A 14999-nucleotide genomic window follows, 5' to 3' on the forward strand; every position below is an offset into this window, starting at 1 on the left:
AAAGTAAGGAGTTTTTTTTTTTTTTTTTTTGTAGTATAATATAGCGGTATTTCAATTTTAGAACTATAATTTTGAATTCATGAATAATTTTTCTTAATATTAAGTTATGACTTATGAGGTTATTCATTTCTGAAATGTCAATATATTCTATGATATGCGTAACAGGATGCGGGATTAGTATTTTTTTACTGAAATATATAAATCACGATTTCAATCTAATTATAATAACAAAATATTTTTTTTAAGTAAAATATTAAAGCTAACGACTAGTTATCTATTATTGTTGTTATTTTATTAATTTTGTTAATTTTATTTTTCTTACATACATTATTGCTGTTATTTTTACTAATTTATTTCAAAGGATTAATTCTTATCCTTTGTATCAATATTATAATAAAAAGAATAATATTTATCGAAGTATACAAAAATAAAATTTTATAACACATGTAGCTAGGGGGTCGTGGAAACGCTATTCTGCCACGAATCAGGTATAAATCAATCTCTTCGCTCTCAATTGTTAACTCTGGGAGACATGGATCAGCGATTCGATGGAAAAAAACCGACGGGAACTCCGTCGTTTGCATGGTCGTGTGCCGTCGTCGTTGTGTCGCTACTTGCCGGCGCTTCCGTAGTTCATAATATCTACAAGCCTGATCTGGTATGCCTCTTGCCCTTTATGTATGGGTTTTCTTTGTTGTCATACGACCTGCTCGATAAAATGTCCCAAAGGACTTTCTATGCGATTGTTGTGATGTTTTATTGCAGAGGCTGCCTCCGTCTGACGGCAATAATGGGATCAAGAAGGAACAAGTGGAGAAGATTTGACCCATGCTTTCTAGCTTGCAAGTGAATTTGGCAATTATGGTGTTTTTTTTAGCTGGACTATGTAGCTCGATTCTTGATTTATTTTGTTTTTTTTTAAAACCATAATTGAACCCAATTTCATATCTAATGTTTGTGGAACGATGATTTCGAAATTTTATAATGGATGATGATTCTTGATCAAATAATTGATTAAATTGTTGATTTTTATTATTATTTTTATTATTATTTTTTACTCAAAGGATCAATTGAATGCTTTCACATGCTTCATCATTTTGAATTTATTTTCCACTGGTTTCCAAAAAAAAAAAATCATTTTGAATTTATGGGCATGTGATACGAGGTAGTTAGATACTAACTACAATTTAACATAAAATAAAATACAATTTATTAGATTAGAATGAGAATCAACTTTCATTTAGCTACTAGTGTTATTTTGCGTGTTTGTTCAGTTAAATCTCGATCTAAATAAATTTTATTGTGATGATATAACTGTAATTTCAAATAAGACTTAATCAATTAAAAATTGGTTAGTGTAATAGCCTCAACTTTGATCAAATATTAAGGTAATTAAATTAGTGTAATTGATCGAGATAGTTACTAATACACAGTTTGGAGTCTAATTGTAAAGGTTGGTGAACCGGGAATTTTGGTTATTTTGGTTCTCTGACCGATTTTAGTTTTAACTCTTTAAGAATTGGCTTTTTTTTTTTTTTTTTTGAAAATAAGAATTGGCTTTTAAATTTTGGTTTTTGGTTTTCAAGAAAAAATAACCAAAGTAACAGAAAAAACCTAAAAATTTTAGTTGTACTAAACATAAATATATTTCATAAATTGTTGTGTTCATATTTCATAAATTATTGGCAATTCAATGAAATCGAATTAAATGTTAGAAAATTCAAAATTAATTTTAATGGCTTGATTCTTGAGAAATAATTTGCGATTGAATGAGTTTGCAATATAACTTTTTTACTACATAATTTACATTACTTTTAATATCTTATATATATTATATTATATTTTAGTTGAAAATTTGTACATGTTAGGATCCGACGGCTAAGATTTGGCGATCGTTGTCAATGAACGCTTCATTAACACTCCCAACACTAACAGATCTAAAATCAACGTTCGATTTCTGCCCGATTGTTATTCAACTCTTCAATTCTCGCAGGTTAGATTTCTAGGCGTTGGATCTGAATTTTAATCTCACTTGAATGACTATGTTTGCTTTCAAATCTGGATATTTTTTATATTATTATTATTATTATTATTATTATTATTATTATTATTATTATTATTATTATTATTATTATTATTATATATTTTATTTTATTTAAAATAATAATAAAAAGAATAAAATTTATCGAATTATACAAAAATATAATTTTATAACACATGTAGCTAGGGGCTCGTGGAAACGCAATCAGGTATAAATCAATCTCTTCGCTCTCAATTGTTAACTCTGGGAGACATGGATCGGCGATTCGGTGGGAAACAACCGACGGGAACTCCATCGTTTGCATGGTCGTGCGCCATCGATTCTTTACTTCAGATTTTTTTGATAAAAAAAAGATAGGATTCCTGATTATTCATACCTTAATCGAATTAGATGTACTAGTTGTTCTAATCTCATAGATCCAACCATTTTCGACCAGAATTCTGATTTATTCTCAAAGAGGCGAAGAAATAGATTTATCATTCCACTCCAATCGATTCAAGAACGCGAGAATGACCGTCGTTGTGTCGCTACTTGTCGGCGCTTCCGTAGTTCATAATATCTACAAGCCTGATCTGGTATGCCTCTTGCCCTTTATGCATGGGTTTTCTTTGTCGCATACGACCTGTTCGATAAAATGCCTCAAAGGACTTTCTATGCGATTGTTGTGCTATTTTATTGCAGAGGCTGCCTCCGTCCGACGGTAATAATGGGATTAAGAAGGAACAAAATGGAGAAGATTTGACCATTGCTTTCTAGCTTGCAAGTGAATTTGGCAATTATGGTGTGTTTTTAGCTGGACTATGTAGCTGGATTCTTGATTTATTTTGTACTTTTTTTTTAAACCATAATTGATCCCAATTTCATATCTAATGTTTGTGGAACGATGATTTCGAAATTTTATAATGGATAATGATTCTTGATCAAATAATTGATTAAATTGATGATTTTTATTTTTATTTTTATTATTTTTTTACTCAAAAGATCAATTGAATGTTTTCACATGCTTCATCATTTTGAATTTATTTTCGACTGGTTTCAAAAAAAAAAATCATTTTGAATTTATGGGCATGTGATACGAGGTGGTTAGATACTAACTACAATTTAACATAAAATAAAATACAATTTATTAGATTAGAGGGCGAATACTTTCATTTAGCTACTAGTGTTATTTTGCGTGTTTGTACAGTTAAATCTCGATCTAAATAAATTTTATTGTGATGATATAACTGTAATTTCAAATAAGACTTAATCAATTAAAAATTGGTTAGTGTAATAGCCTCAACTTTGATCAAATATTAAGGTAATTAAATTAGTGTAATTGATCGAGATAATTACTGATACACAGTTTGGGCTATTACAATGACGACGGCGCATGACCATTATGAAAAACGGAAGCTCCGGCAAGTAGCGACACAACGACGACGGTGCACGACCATGCAAACGAAGGAGTTCCCGTCGATTGTTTCCCACCGAATCGCCGATCCATGTCTCCCAGAGTTAACAATTGAGAGCCAAGAGATTGATTTATACCTGATTCATGACAGAATAGCGTTTCAGTGGGAACTATTTTATTGCAGAGGCTGCCTCCGTCTGACGGCAATAACGGGATCAAGGAGGAACAAGTGGAGAAGATTTGACCCATGCTTTCTAGCTTGCAAGTGAATTTGGCAATTATGGTGTTTTTTTTAGCTGGACTATGTAGCTCGATTTTTGATTTATTTTGTTCTTTTTTTTAAACCATAATTGAACCCAATTTCATATCTAATGTTTGTGGAACGATGATTTCGAATTTTTATAATGGATAATGATTCTTGATCAAATAATTGATTAAATTGATGATTTTTATTTTTATTATTATAATTGTTTTACTCAAAGGATCAATTGAATGTTTTCACATGCTTCATCATTTTGAATTCATTTCGACTGGTTTAAAAAAAAAATCATTTTGAATTTATGGGCATGTGATACGAGGTGGTTAGATACTAACTACAATTTAACTTAAAATAAAATACAATTTATTAGATTAGAGCGCGAATCAACTTTCATTTAGCTACTAGTGTTATTTTGCGTGTTTGTACAGTTAAATCTCGATCTAAATAATTTTTATTGTGATGATATAACTTTAATTTCAAATAAGACTTAATTAATTAAAAATTGATTAGTGTAATAGCCTCAACTTTGATCAAATATTAAGGTAATTAAATTAGTGTAATTGATCGAGATAATTACTGATACACAGTTTGAAGTCTAATTATAAAGGTTGGTGAACCGAGAATTTTGGTTATTTTGGTTCTGTGACCTGTTTTAGTTTTAACTCTTTAAGAATAGGCTTTTAAATTTTGGTTTTTGGTTTTCAAGAAAAAATAACCAAAGTAACAGAAAAAACCTAAAATTTTTAGTTGTACTAAACATACATATATTTCATAAATTGTTGTGTTCATATTTCATAAATTATTGGCAATCCAATGAAATCGAATTAAATGTTAGAAAATTCAAAATTAATTTTAATGGTTTGATTCTTGAGAAATAATTTGCGATTGAATGAGTTTGCAATATAACTTTTTTACTACATAATTTACATTGCTTTTAATATCTTATAGACATAGTTTGGTACACATGATAAGAGAGTGATTAATAAATTATCCCCCTCCATCCCATATTTGGTACATTTTTTAAAATCTCATGATAAGTCAATGGACCCTTGATAAATATTTTGACAAGGGGACTATGCATCCCTTTGATTTGGTGTGATAAATTTAATACCACTAAAAAAATACTACAAAAAGACATAATTACCCTCTACATATAAAAACATCTAAACTCTAAACACGTCTCATTGTCCTCCACATTACGGTAGGGTTGATTTTGTTATTAAAATCGAATATATAAATTTAATCACTGTTATTAAAATCATACCAAACATTCAATATAGTATCCTATCATTTTACTTATCTTTAATTTATCTTAATATTATATATCCTATACTTATCCTATCTTATGTACCAAACTAGGTCATATTATATTATATTATATTATATTTTAGTTGAAAATTTTTACATGTTAGGATTCGACGGCTAAGATTTGGCGATCTGTGTCAATGAACGCTTCATAACACTCCCAACACTAACAGATCTAAAATCAACGTTCGATTTCTGGCCGATTGTTATTCAACACTTCTATTCTCTCAGGTGAGATTTCTTGGCGTTGGATCTGAATTTTAATCTCACTTGAATGACTATGTTTGCTTTCAAATCTGATATTTTTGGGTTATAGCGATCTAGAATTGTGAATTTTAACCAGGAAGTGATGAATTCAACAATTTTTGCTTTGGCATCTACTCATTTTATTGCTGGATCCGGTCGTATCTGAAATTTTGGGATTTTTATTTTGATTTCGTTCCGTTTGGTGATTATCGAGTGCTGAAGATAATTTCCCGTCTAGTGTTTACTCGTGATTTGTTTTTAGTTTTATGAATTTAAAGTTTCGATTTTTACATGGAGAATCGTGCTCATTGTTAGTTCATTTCGATAAAGGGGCGTCCGCCCTTGCCAAATATGCAATTTTCCTGTTGAGAATTCAGCTTCAAAATGAATCCCCCTGAAATTCGGTTGTTCAGCCTCTTTGTTAATCGAGATTTCCACCCCCCTCGACACTCTGACTATTAGGCTCCATAATTACAATCTCAATCTCCTCCTCCTCGATTGGTTTCTCATTTATTTCATTAAGAAACTGAATATGACCTGTATTCCTTCGAATATTCTTCTCCACCATTTTTTTGGCAACCTGCAGTGAATTTACCTTCGTATCTTCTTAGTATAGTCAAAATAGCATGGTGTAAGTTTGCTGATAAATCATCCCCTTCTTCTAAAACAATATTCATCACTACTTCCATAGATTCCAAAATTATTTCCGACGGAGAGTTGCTTGCGACTCTAAGCAAGGGTTGAAAAATTTCAATTATCAACTGATTGCACTCTAGATCCAACATAAGAACACCTGACCTCACCTTAGCCATTGTTTCCAGAATGGATACTCTCTTGAGATGAGATGTGCTTCTCGTGGCTGATAAATCCCAAAACTCCATACTATCAATTGAAAAACCTCTTTAATTTTGGCATATATCCTTATAAGGAGTCTCTGGTGGTACCCGAGATGTCGGGTAGTCATTTTGACTACCTGAACCCGATCCGAAAAAAACAGGGTACCCAACAATCGGTTACCCGATTTTTTCGGGTAAGGTCGGGTACCCGTTTTTTTTTTTTTTGCAAATTCAATGAATGAAAAATTAAAAGCAATTCATATATTTGTGGTTTTGAGCTACTTCTACCCTCAGATATTTACTTCTTTTTCACAAATTTTGGAAAAAAAATTATCAACTCTATTAAACAATTAAATAATCGAAATTTATGGAAAAATAATCATCATTTCTCAAATGATGCATATGTATACCCAATCCAAAAAAAAAAAAAACGAACGGCCATTTTAGTTAGAGCAATATAATGAAAATAGAGAGGATATGTGCTCGAATAATACATACTAATATATATTGAATTTTTTTTTTAAAAAAAATTCGGGTTTTGTCGTGTACCCTAGCCCTATCGGAAATCGCAATATTGGGTTCGGGTTCTAATCGAACCCGATTTTTTTAAAAATAACCGATCCGATCGAGTAAAATCTGATCGGGTCGGGTCAGGTATCCGATACCCGACCCCAAATTCCCACCCCTACTCTTACGCATCACGGTAACGACTAGCGACTAGCTAGTTATCTATCATTATTGTTATATTATTAATTTTGTTAATTTTATTGTCTTACATTATTGCTGTTATTTTTACTAATTTATTTCAAATGATTAATCCTTATACCTTATTATTATTATTATTATTATTATTATTATTATTATTATTATTATTATTATGTATTGTATTTTATTTAAATAATAATAAAAAGAATAATATTTATCGAATTATACAAAAATAAAATTTTATAACACATGTAGCTAGGGGCTCGTGGAAACGCAATCAGGTATAAATCAATCTCTTCGCTCTCAATTGTTAACTCTGGGAGACATGGATCGGCGATTCGGTGGGAAACAACCGACGGGAACTCCGTCGTTTGCATGGTCGTGCACCGTCGTCGTTGTGTCGCTACTTGCCGGCGCTTCCGTAGTTCATAATATCTACAAGCCTGATCTGGTATGCCTCTTGCCCTTTATGCATGGGTTTTCTTTGTTGTCATACGACCTGTTCGATAAAATGCCCCAAAGGACTTTCTATGCGATTGTTGTGCTGTTTTATTGCAGAGGCTGCCTCCGTCTGACGGCAATAATGGGATCAAGGAGGAACAAGTGGAGAAGATTTGACCCATGCTTTCTAGCTTGCAAGTGAATTTGGCAATTATGTTGTTTTTTTTAGCTGGACTATGTAGCCTGATTTTTGATTTATTTTGTTCTTTTTTTTTAACCATAATTAAACCCAATTTCATATCTAATGTTTGTGGAACGATGATTTCGAAATTTTATAATGGATGATGATTCTTGATCAAATAATTGATTAAATTGTTGATTTTTATTATTATTATTATTATTATTTTTTTTTTACTCAAAGGATCAATTGAATGCTTTCACATGCTTCATCATTTTGAATTTATTTTCCACTGGTTTCAAAAAAAAAATCATTTTGAATTTATGGGCATGTGATACGAGGTAGTTAGATACTAACTACAATTTAACATAAAATAAAATACAATTTATTAGATTAGAATGCGAATCAACTTTCATTTAGCTACTAGTGTTATTTTGCGTGTTTGTTCAGTTAAATCTCGATCTAAATAAATTTTATTGTGATGATATAATTATAATTTCAAATAAGACTTAATCAATTAAAAATTGGTTAGTGTAATAGCCTCAACTTTGATCAAATATTAAGGTAATTAAATTAGTGTAATTGATCGAGATAGTTACTGATACACAGTTTGGAGTCTAATTATAAAGGTTGGTGAACCGGGAATTTTGGTTATTTTGGTTTTCTGACCGGTTTTAGTTTTAACTCTTTAAGAATTGGCTTTTTTTTTTTTTTTTTTGAAAATAAGAATTGGCTTTTAAATTTTGGTTTTTGGTTTTCAAGAAAAAATAACCAAAGTAACAGAAAAAACCTAAAATTTTTAGTTGTACTAAACATACATATATTTCATAAATTGTTGTGTTCATATTTCATAAATTATTGGCAATCCAATGAAATCGAATTAAATGTTAGAAAATTCAAAATTAATTTTAATGGCTTGATTCTTGAGAAATAATTTGCGATTGAATGAGTTTGCAAAAGAAATAATATAACTTTTTTACTACATAATTTACATTGCTTTTAATATATTATATTATATTATATTATATTTTAGTTGAAAATTTTTACATGTTAGGATCCGACGGCTAAGATTTGGCGATCTGTGTCAATGAACGCTTCATAACACTCCCAACACTAATAACAGATCTAAAATCAACGTTCGATTTTCTGCCCGATTGTTATTCAAATCTTCTATTCTCTCAGGTGAGATTTCTTGGCGTTGGATCTGAATTTTAATCTCACTTGAATGACTATGTTTGCTTTCAAATCTGTATATTTTTTGGTTATAGCTATCTAGAATTGTGAATTTTAACAAGGAAGTGATGAATTCAACAATCTTTGCTTTGGCATCTACTCATTTTATTGCTGGATCCGGTCGTATCTGAAATTTTGGGATTTTTATTTTGATTTCGTTCCGTTTGGTGATTATCGAGTGCTGAAGATAATTTCCCGTCTAATGTTTACTCGTGATTTGTTTTTAGTTTTGTGAATTTAAAGTTTCGATTTTTACACATCGTGCGATTGATTTGCATTATTTGCTTAAAGGGTGAAATAGGGCAGCGGCGAAATGGAGAAATCGTGCTCATTGTTAGTTCATTTCGATAAAGGGGCGTCCGCCCTTGCCAATGAGATAAAGGAAGCACTTGAAAGTAATGATGTGACTGCGAAGATTGAAGCAATGAAGAAAGCTATTATGCTGTTGCTTAATGGGGAAACCTTACCTCAATTGTTCATCACCATTGTGCGATATGTGTTGCCCTGTGATGATCACACCGTTCAGAAACTCTTACTGTTTTACCTAGAAATTATCGAGAAAACAGATGCGAAGGGCCGAGTTTTACCCGAGATGATCTTGATTTGTCAGAATTTGAGGAATAATCTGCAGCACCCCAACGAATACATTCGTGGGGTGACTTTGAGGTTTCTCTGTAGGTTGAACGAGGTTGAGATTTTTGAGCCTTTGATCCCATCCATTCTTTCGAATTTGGAACATCGTCACCCTTATGTCAGGCGAAATGCTATACTCGCCATAATGTCGATTTATAAACTCCCACAAGGCGAGCAACACTTGGTCGACGCACCTGAGACGATCGAGAAGGTTCTCTTGTCAGAGCAAGATCCATCAGCAAAACGGAATGCATTCTTGATGCTTTTTAATTGCGCGCAGGATCGAGCAATTAATTACCTCTTGACTAATGTTGATAGAGTTTCTGACTGGGGAGAGCTGCTACAGATGGTTGTCTTGGAGTTGATTCGGAAAGTTTGTAGAACTAATAAAGCAGAAAAAGGGAAGTATATAAAAATCATAATCTCACTTTTGAATGCCCCTTCCGCTGCCGTTATTTATGAATGTGCCGGGACTCTTGTATCATTGTCATCTGCGCCAACAGCAATTCGAGCTGCGGCTAATACATATTGCCAGCTTCTTATGTCGCAGAGTGACAACAATGTAAAGCTTATTGTGCTTGATCGGCTTAATGAGCTGAAGGCTTCCCACAGGGACATTATGGTTGATATGATAATGGATGTTCTCAGGGCACTCTCGAGTCCTAACCTTGATATTCAAAGAAAGACACTTGATATTGTTCTTGAATTGATTACACCTAGAAACGTGAACGAGGTTGTCCTGATTTTGAAAAAGGAAGTTATGAAGACTCAAGGAGGGGATCTTGAAAAGGGTGTTGAGTACCGCCAAATGCTCATTCAAGCCATACATTCTTGCGCCATAAAGTTCCCTGAAGTGGCCAGCACAGTTGTCCATCTGTTGATGGATTTCTTGGGAGATAGCAATGTTGCTTCTGCTATGGACGTGATTGTTTTTGTTAGAGAAATAATTGAAACCAATGCAAAGTTAAGGGTATCAATTATATCAAGATTGCTTGACACTTTCTATCAGATACGCGCCGCACGAGTCTTCTCTTGTGCCCTTTGGATCATTGGAGAATATTGTCTGTCTCTCTCTGAAATTGAGAGTGGTATCGCGACCATCCAGCAATGCCTTGGAGACTTGCCCTTTTTCTCAATTTCTGAAGAAAATGAAGCAACTGATAATTCTTCGAAGAAGTCGCAGCAGGCAAGCTCAATTACTGTCTCATCTAAAAGGCCTGCTATCCTTGCCGATGGAACTTATGCTACCCAAAGTGCTGCTTCAGAAACAGTTTTCTCCCCTCCAACTGTGGTTCAAGGGTCTCTGTCTACTGGAAACCTGAGATCCCTTCTTTTGACTGGCGACTTTTTCCTTGGAGCAGTTGTTGCTTGCACATTATCAAAGCTAATTTTGAGGCTGGAAGAGGTTCAATCATCCAAAATTGAAGTGAATAAAGCATCAAGCAAAACATTACTAATCATGGTCTCAATGCTTCAACTGGGGCAATCTTCGGTTCTTCCTCATCCAATTGACAATGATTCTTATGACAGGATTTCTCTTTGCATAAAATTGCTTTGTAAAACCGATGATGGTATCAGAGAGATTTGGTTGAAATCATGCCATGAGAGCTTTGTTAAGATGCTCTCAGATAAACAATGGCATGAGATGTTGGAAATTAAAGCAAAAACCCAGATTTCTCATTCGCAACCCGATGATCTTATTGACTTCTACCACTTGAAAAGCCGGAAGGTGAGCATTTACCATGTGATTTGAGTATTTCACGATTCTTTATTTCCTCCTGTTTGTTAAACTTGTTTTACTGTCGGGTCTCTTTGAAATAATCTTTTCTGTAATAGTTCTGTTTGACAGGAATTAAATAATTTGTTTCGCTCACAATGAACCTTTCAAGTATTCAGCCAAACATGCCAAGACATAAAGTTTTCAATATCATCTGCAGCTTTTAGCATGAATGGTGATAGAACTTATGAGCTTCAGAAGTTACTTGTCTGTTTAAGAGGCTTTTGTTATGGAGTTTCTGTTATTGAATAAACTGGCAATTTATACTTATAAATATGACAGGTTTTGTGTCTCTTGTTGTAGTTAGCATGTGATTCAGCACTATGATCTTTGTTCATAACATACTTTCCAGGGTATGAGCCTTGTAGAGATAGAAGACGAGGTTCAAGATGATTTGAAGCGTGCTACAGGGGAATTCGTGAAGGACACAAATGATACAAATAAGTTGAACCGCATTCTTCAGCTTACTGGATTTAGTGACCCTGTGTATGCCGAAGCATATGTGACTGTACATCAGTATGATATTGTCTTGGATGTAACCGTTATGAATAGAACAAAGGAGACGCTGCAGAATCTATGTTTAGAGCTGGCAACAATGGGTGATCTTAAACTGGTGGAGCGACCACAAAATTACACTCTTGCACCTGAGTCTAGTAAACAAATAAAAGCTAACATCAAGGTTTCTTCTACTGAAACTGGAGTAATTTTTGGGAACATAGTTTATGAGACTTCCAATGTGCTTGAGCGGAATGTTATTGTTCTAAATGACATTCACATTGACATTATGGACTACATCTCTCCGGCAGTTTGTAGTGAAGCTGCTTTCAGAACCATGTGGGCAGAATTTGAGTGGGAGAACAAGGTACGATATCATCAGTATCACTTTGAACCTATCCAGCTCTTTTAAGGCAACCAGCAGAAACTTTTTGGCTTTGGCTAATTTGAGAAAGTCCTAGTAACTAACTTTGATTTCTAGAATACATAAGATTTTTTTTCACTGGCCTTATTTTAATGAGAGAATAAGATAGAATATTATTTCAACACAAGTGTATTTTATGAACAATCTAATGTTGATAAATTTATATTTTATATCAGATTTAATGTTTATGCAGTTGGTTTCTAGTTCTTTAAATATCTGAGGATAGCCAAATGCTTTTTAATGATGCCTGTTGGTGCCATTGTAGTTGCGATATTTGTTACTTGCGTACTATAATGGACGTGCAATCTTTCACAAGTCAGTTAGATTGTTCCTCGTAGTTGTTTTTAAAGAAATAATAGTGGTAAGGATTGCTCTCAGATTGGATTGGAGAGTTGTAACCGAGTGTCACAGATCAATCATAGCAACAGAGATGTAATTCTAGAATAGATTAGTTAGAAAATCTTTGAGTTTTTCTATAAGTAAGTATGGTCCACCAAGATGACTGTCTTTTTGCCATAATTTTTCACTGTAAGGAGTCAGGTTATCTTTCCCCCTTTAGGAGCAGTTACAATGCAATTTCAAGACTACGAGACACGTCTGACAAAACGATACTGTTTTTCCATGATTTGATTGATTCCTTGAATATATAGACCATAGAACCCATTATTCTATTCATTTGTTGAGTTAGTACATGCATAACAGATCTTTTAAATTTCCTGAATCTTCCCATTCAAATCTCTGTTTGGTGTAGCTTTGCCAGATACCACTATGTAGGAACACTGTTTATGTTCTGTTGCAGCCCAGATTTCATGGATCAAATATAATTCTGAACGCTGAATTGTAAGTTTATATATATGAAATATAAAATGTAAACCCAGAGTATTAACTCTGTAAAATAGCGCTTGCTCTCCCCTAGCAATGCTAGTTACAAACTTCTCAAGGAAAATAACAGAATGCCCTAACAGTCCTCTCTTACTTCACGTTTTATTCTATTCTCCGAACGTCTAGATTCTTCTGAGGCCTTGGGAACTCTTTGGCCTATGCCTTTTATATTAGGACCCATATTGGGCCCATTAAATATTGAGGCACGTAACATGTTCACATGTAACTATGATGTGCTTATCTAGATTGTCCTCTTTCCATGTTCAACCGTAAAGTTCACTGGTTATGGAGTTGGCTTTGTGATTCCCCCCTCCCCTTTTTGGTCGATCCAATTTGACCAAATTCAGATAGTTAAGATTCCGCTGTGGCCTTTTCTTTTATTAGTTTTTCATGCTGCGATTGTTTAGTTGATTTACATGCCTACACTTAAAAGTATCTCATCACAGGTAGCTGTCAACACTGCAATTCAAGATGAGAAAGAATTCCTTGACCATATCATCACTTCCACCAACATGAAATGCCTTGCAGCTCCGTAAGTCTCTTGTGTTTTCCTGTTTTTACTTGTTTAGTTTTTATTCGGTTCAAGTGCTATAGGCTTGCATGGAGACAATGGTTTGTTTTGGATTCTGAATGTCAGTTTTTGTTCTGTTTATTTTTATCAGAATCACTACGGGATTGACAAACTTTATGTCATTGTCACATTTTGTTTAAAATAATTTATGCTAGATGTCTATTATAATAGTATATGAGCAATAACCTCATACATAGGTTCATCCTTACAAGCTGACTTTGATTACCGTTGTTTTTCCCTATTTGCTTGAGCAAAAGTTGTAACATGTAATTCTCTTTCATTTTGCTTTTACATCTACATTTCTAGATCTGCTTTGGAAGGTAAATGTGGATTCCTTGCCGCTAACTTGTATGCAAAGAGTGTTTTCGGAGAAGATGCGTTGGTGAATGTGAGCATTGAGAAACAAGCAGATGGCAAACTAGGTGGGTATATTAGGATAAGGAGCAAAACTCAGGGAATAGCTCTCAGCTTGGGCGACAAGATCACACTCAAGCAGAAAGGAAGCAGCTGATTTTATGGACAATATCACAGCCTATTTAGGTATGCAACTGCTTTCTTTAATTGCTCGTGGTTTAGTTAATAATGAATAATTTATAATTTATATATATAAAAAAAACGTGAATGCTAGTTTTGTGTCTTGGTGAAAAAAGCAGTGGTATGAATTATTGGATCCTCCCTTCTTTTCTCATTTGATTGTTTACTTGCATTTCAGGTCGAACCTAAATTCTTCTGTTGGTTTCAACTCTGCTCTGCAGCTCGGAGCATCGAGAGGATGCCTTCTTGTTTCCCTTTGTTTTTTTTGATGCGGGTGCCGTAAAGCATAGACACAGAAAAATTCATTGATTTTGAAGATCTGATGTTGAAAAGAAAGTCTCCCATTCGCTCTTTTTCTTATTTCTTTCGTGTTAATTCCTGGGGCTTAATGTTTATGTCCATATACTATTTTTGAGTAATAGTTTAATCAAATTGTTTGCACTGTGCTTGGCCCAATTGATTCTTTCATAAGTCGCAATATCTAAGTTTATTCATTCAAGACAGCGACAAGTTGCTTCGCACATACAAACATGTATCCTCAGATCTCTAGGACCAGGATCACTTAAGTAGACAAAAAAGTGTGTCAAGGTGTCCCCCACAGTAGGGTTGCTGTGCCATCAAAAAATCTGAAATCTAATATTAGTATCTGAGAGTTATTTTTGGACTTTATGACATGGGCTTTTGTTAATTAAGTAAAATTCTTTTTAGGTTAGTTTTGTTTCCTTTTCATTTTTTTTTCTAACAACTCGTCCTTTTTCTCCTTTTTTCTTTCCATTCAGTTTTTTTTTTTTTTTTTTTTCAAACAGGAAAGACTTTAATATACAAGGTTCGATTTTCTTGATAGTCTATTGTCAAAATTTATTTTTTATTCATTGACAAAAATAAATTGATAGATTAATAGTGTTAATTGAATAGACTCAAAATCTATGAATTATTTATTTTTGATGAAATGTAATACTGACTTTTAGTTTTATCCGATGTTACATGATGAAAATGTTCTAAATTTTAAGTTAAGCATTGTATGTTAGTGGTCTTATAATGTTAAA

General features: G+C 33.2%; 2 protein-coding genes and 1 long non-coding RNA gene across 4 annotated transcripts; all 3 read left to right on the forward strand.

The window, feature by feature from the left end:
• Positions 1-476: 476 nt before the first annotated feature.
• On the forward strand, positions 477-894 carry LOC140859803 (uncharacterized). Its single transcript, XM_073262365.1, has 2 exons — positions 477-658; positions 766-894. Exons 1-2 carry the CDS (start codon positions 533-535, stop codon positions 823-825), a joined length of 186 nt encoding a protein of 61 aa, XP_073118466.1. The 5' UTR covers positions 477-532; the 3' UTR covers positions 826-894.
• A 4219-nt stretch (positions 895-5113) lies between these two features.
• On the forward strand, positions 5114-7580 carry LOC140866680 (uncharacterized). Its single transcript, XR_012144956.1, has 3 exons — positions 5114-5229; positions 7041-7236; positions 7344-7580. It is a non-coding gene; the product is annotated as an uncharacterized lncRNA (long non-coding RNA).
• A 964-nt stretch (positions 7581-8544) lies between these two features.
• LOC140859800 (coatomer subunit beta-1-like) lies at positions 8545-14426 on the forward strand. 2 transcript variants are annotated; one of them, XM_073262360.1, is made up of 6 exons: positions 8545-8586; positions 8929-10999; positions 11400-11909; positions 13295-13380; positions 13726-13959; positions 14132-14426. In XM_073262360.1, exons 2-5 carry the CDS (start codon positions 8951-8953, stop codon positions 13928-13930), a joined length of 2850 nt encoding a protein of 949 aa, XP_073118461.1. In that variant the 5' UTR covers positions 8545-8586; positions 8929-8950; the 3' UTR covers positions 13931-13959; positions 14132-14426. The 2 variants fall into 2 exon arrangements, with proteins under 2 accessions (XP_073118461.1, XP_073118462.1); XM_073262361.1 differs by having other exon boundaries at positions 14175-14426.
• Positions 14427-14999: the final 573 nt, after the last annotated feature.

Source organism: Henckelia pumila, chromosome 4 (assembly GCF_033568475.1).
Source record: "Henckelia pumila isolate YLH828 chromosome 4, ASM3356847v2, whole genome shotgun sequence".
Classification (NCBI taxonomy): domain Eukaryota; kingdom Viridiplantae; phylum Streptophyta; class Magnoliopsida; order Lamiales; family Gesneriaceae; genus Henckelia; species Henckelia pumila.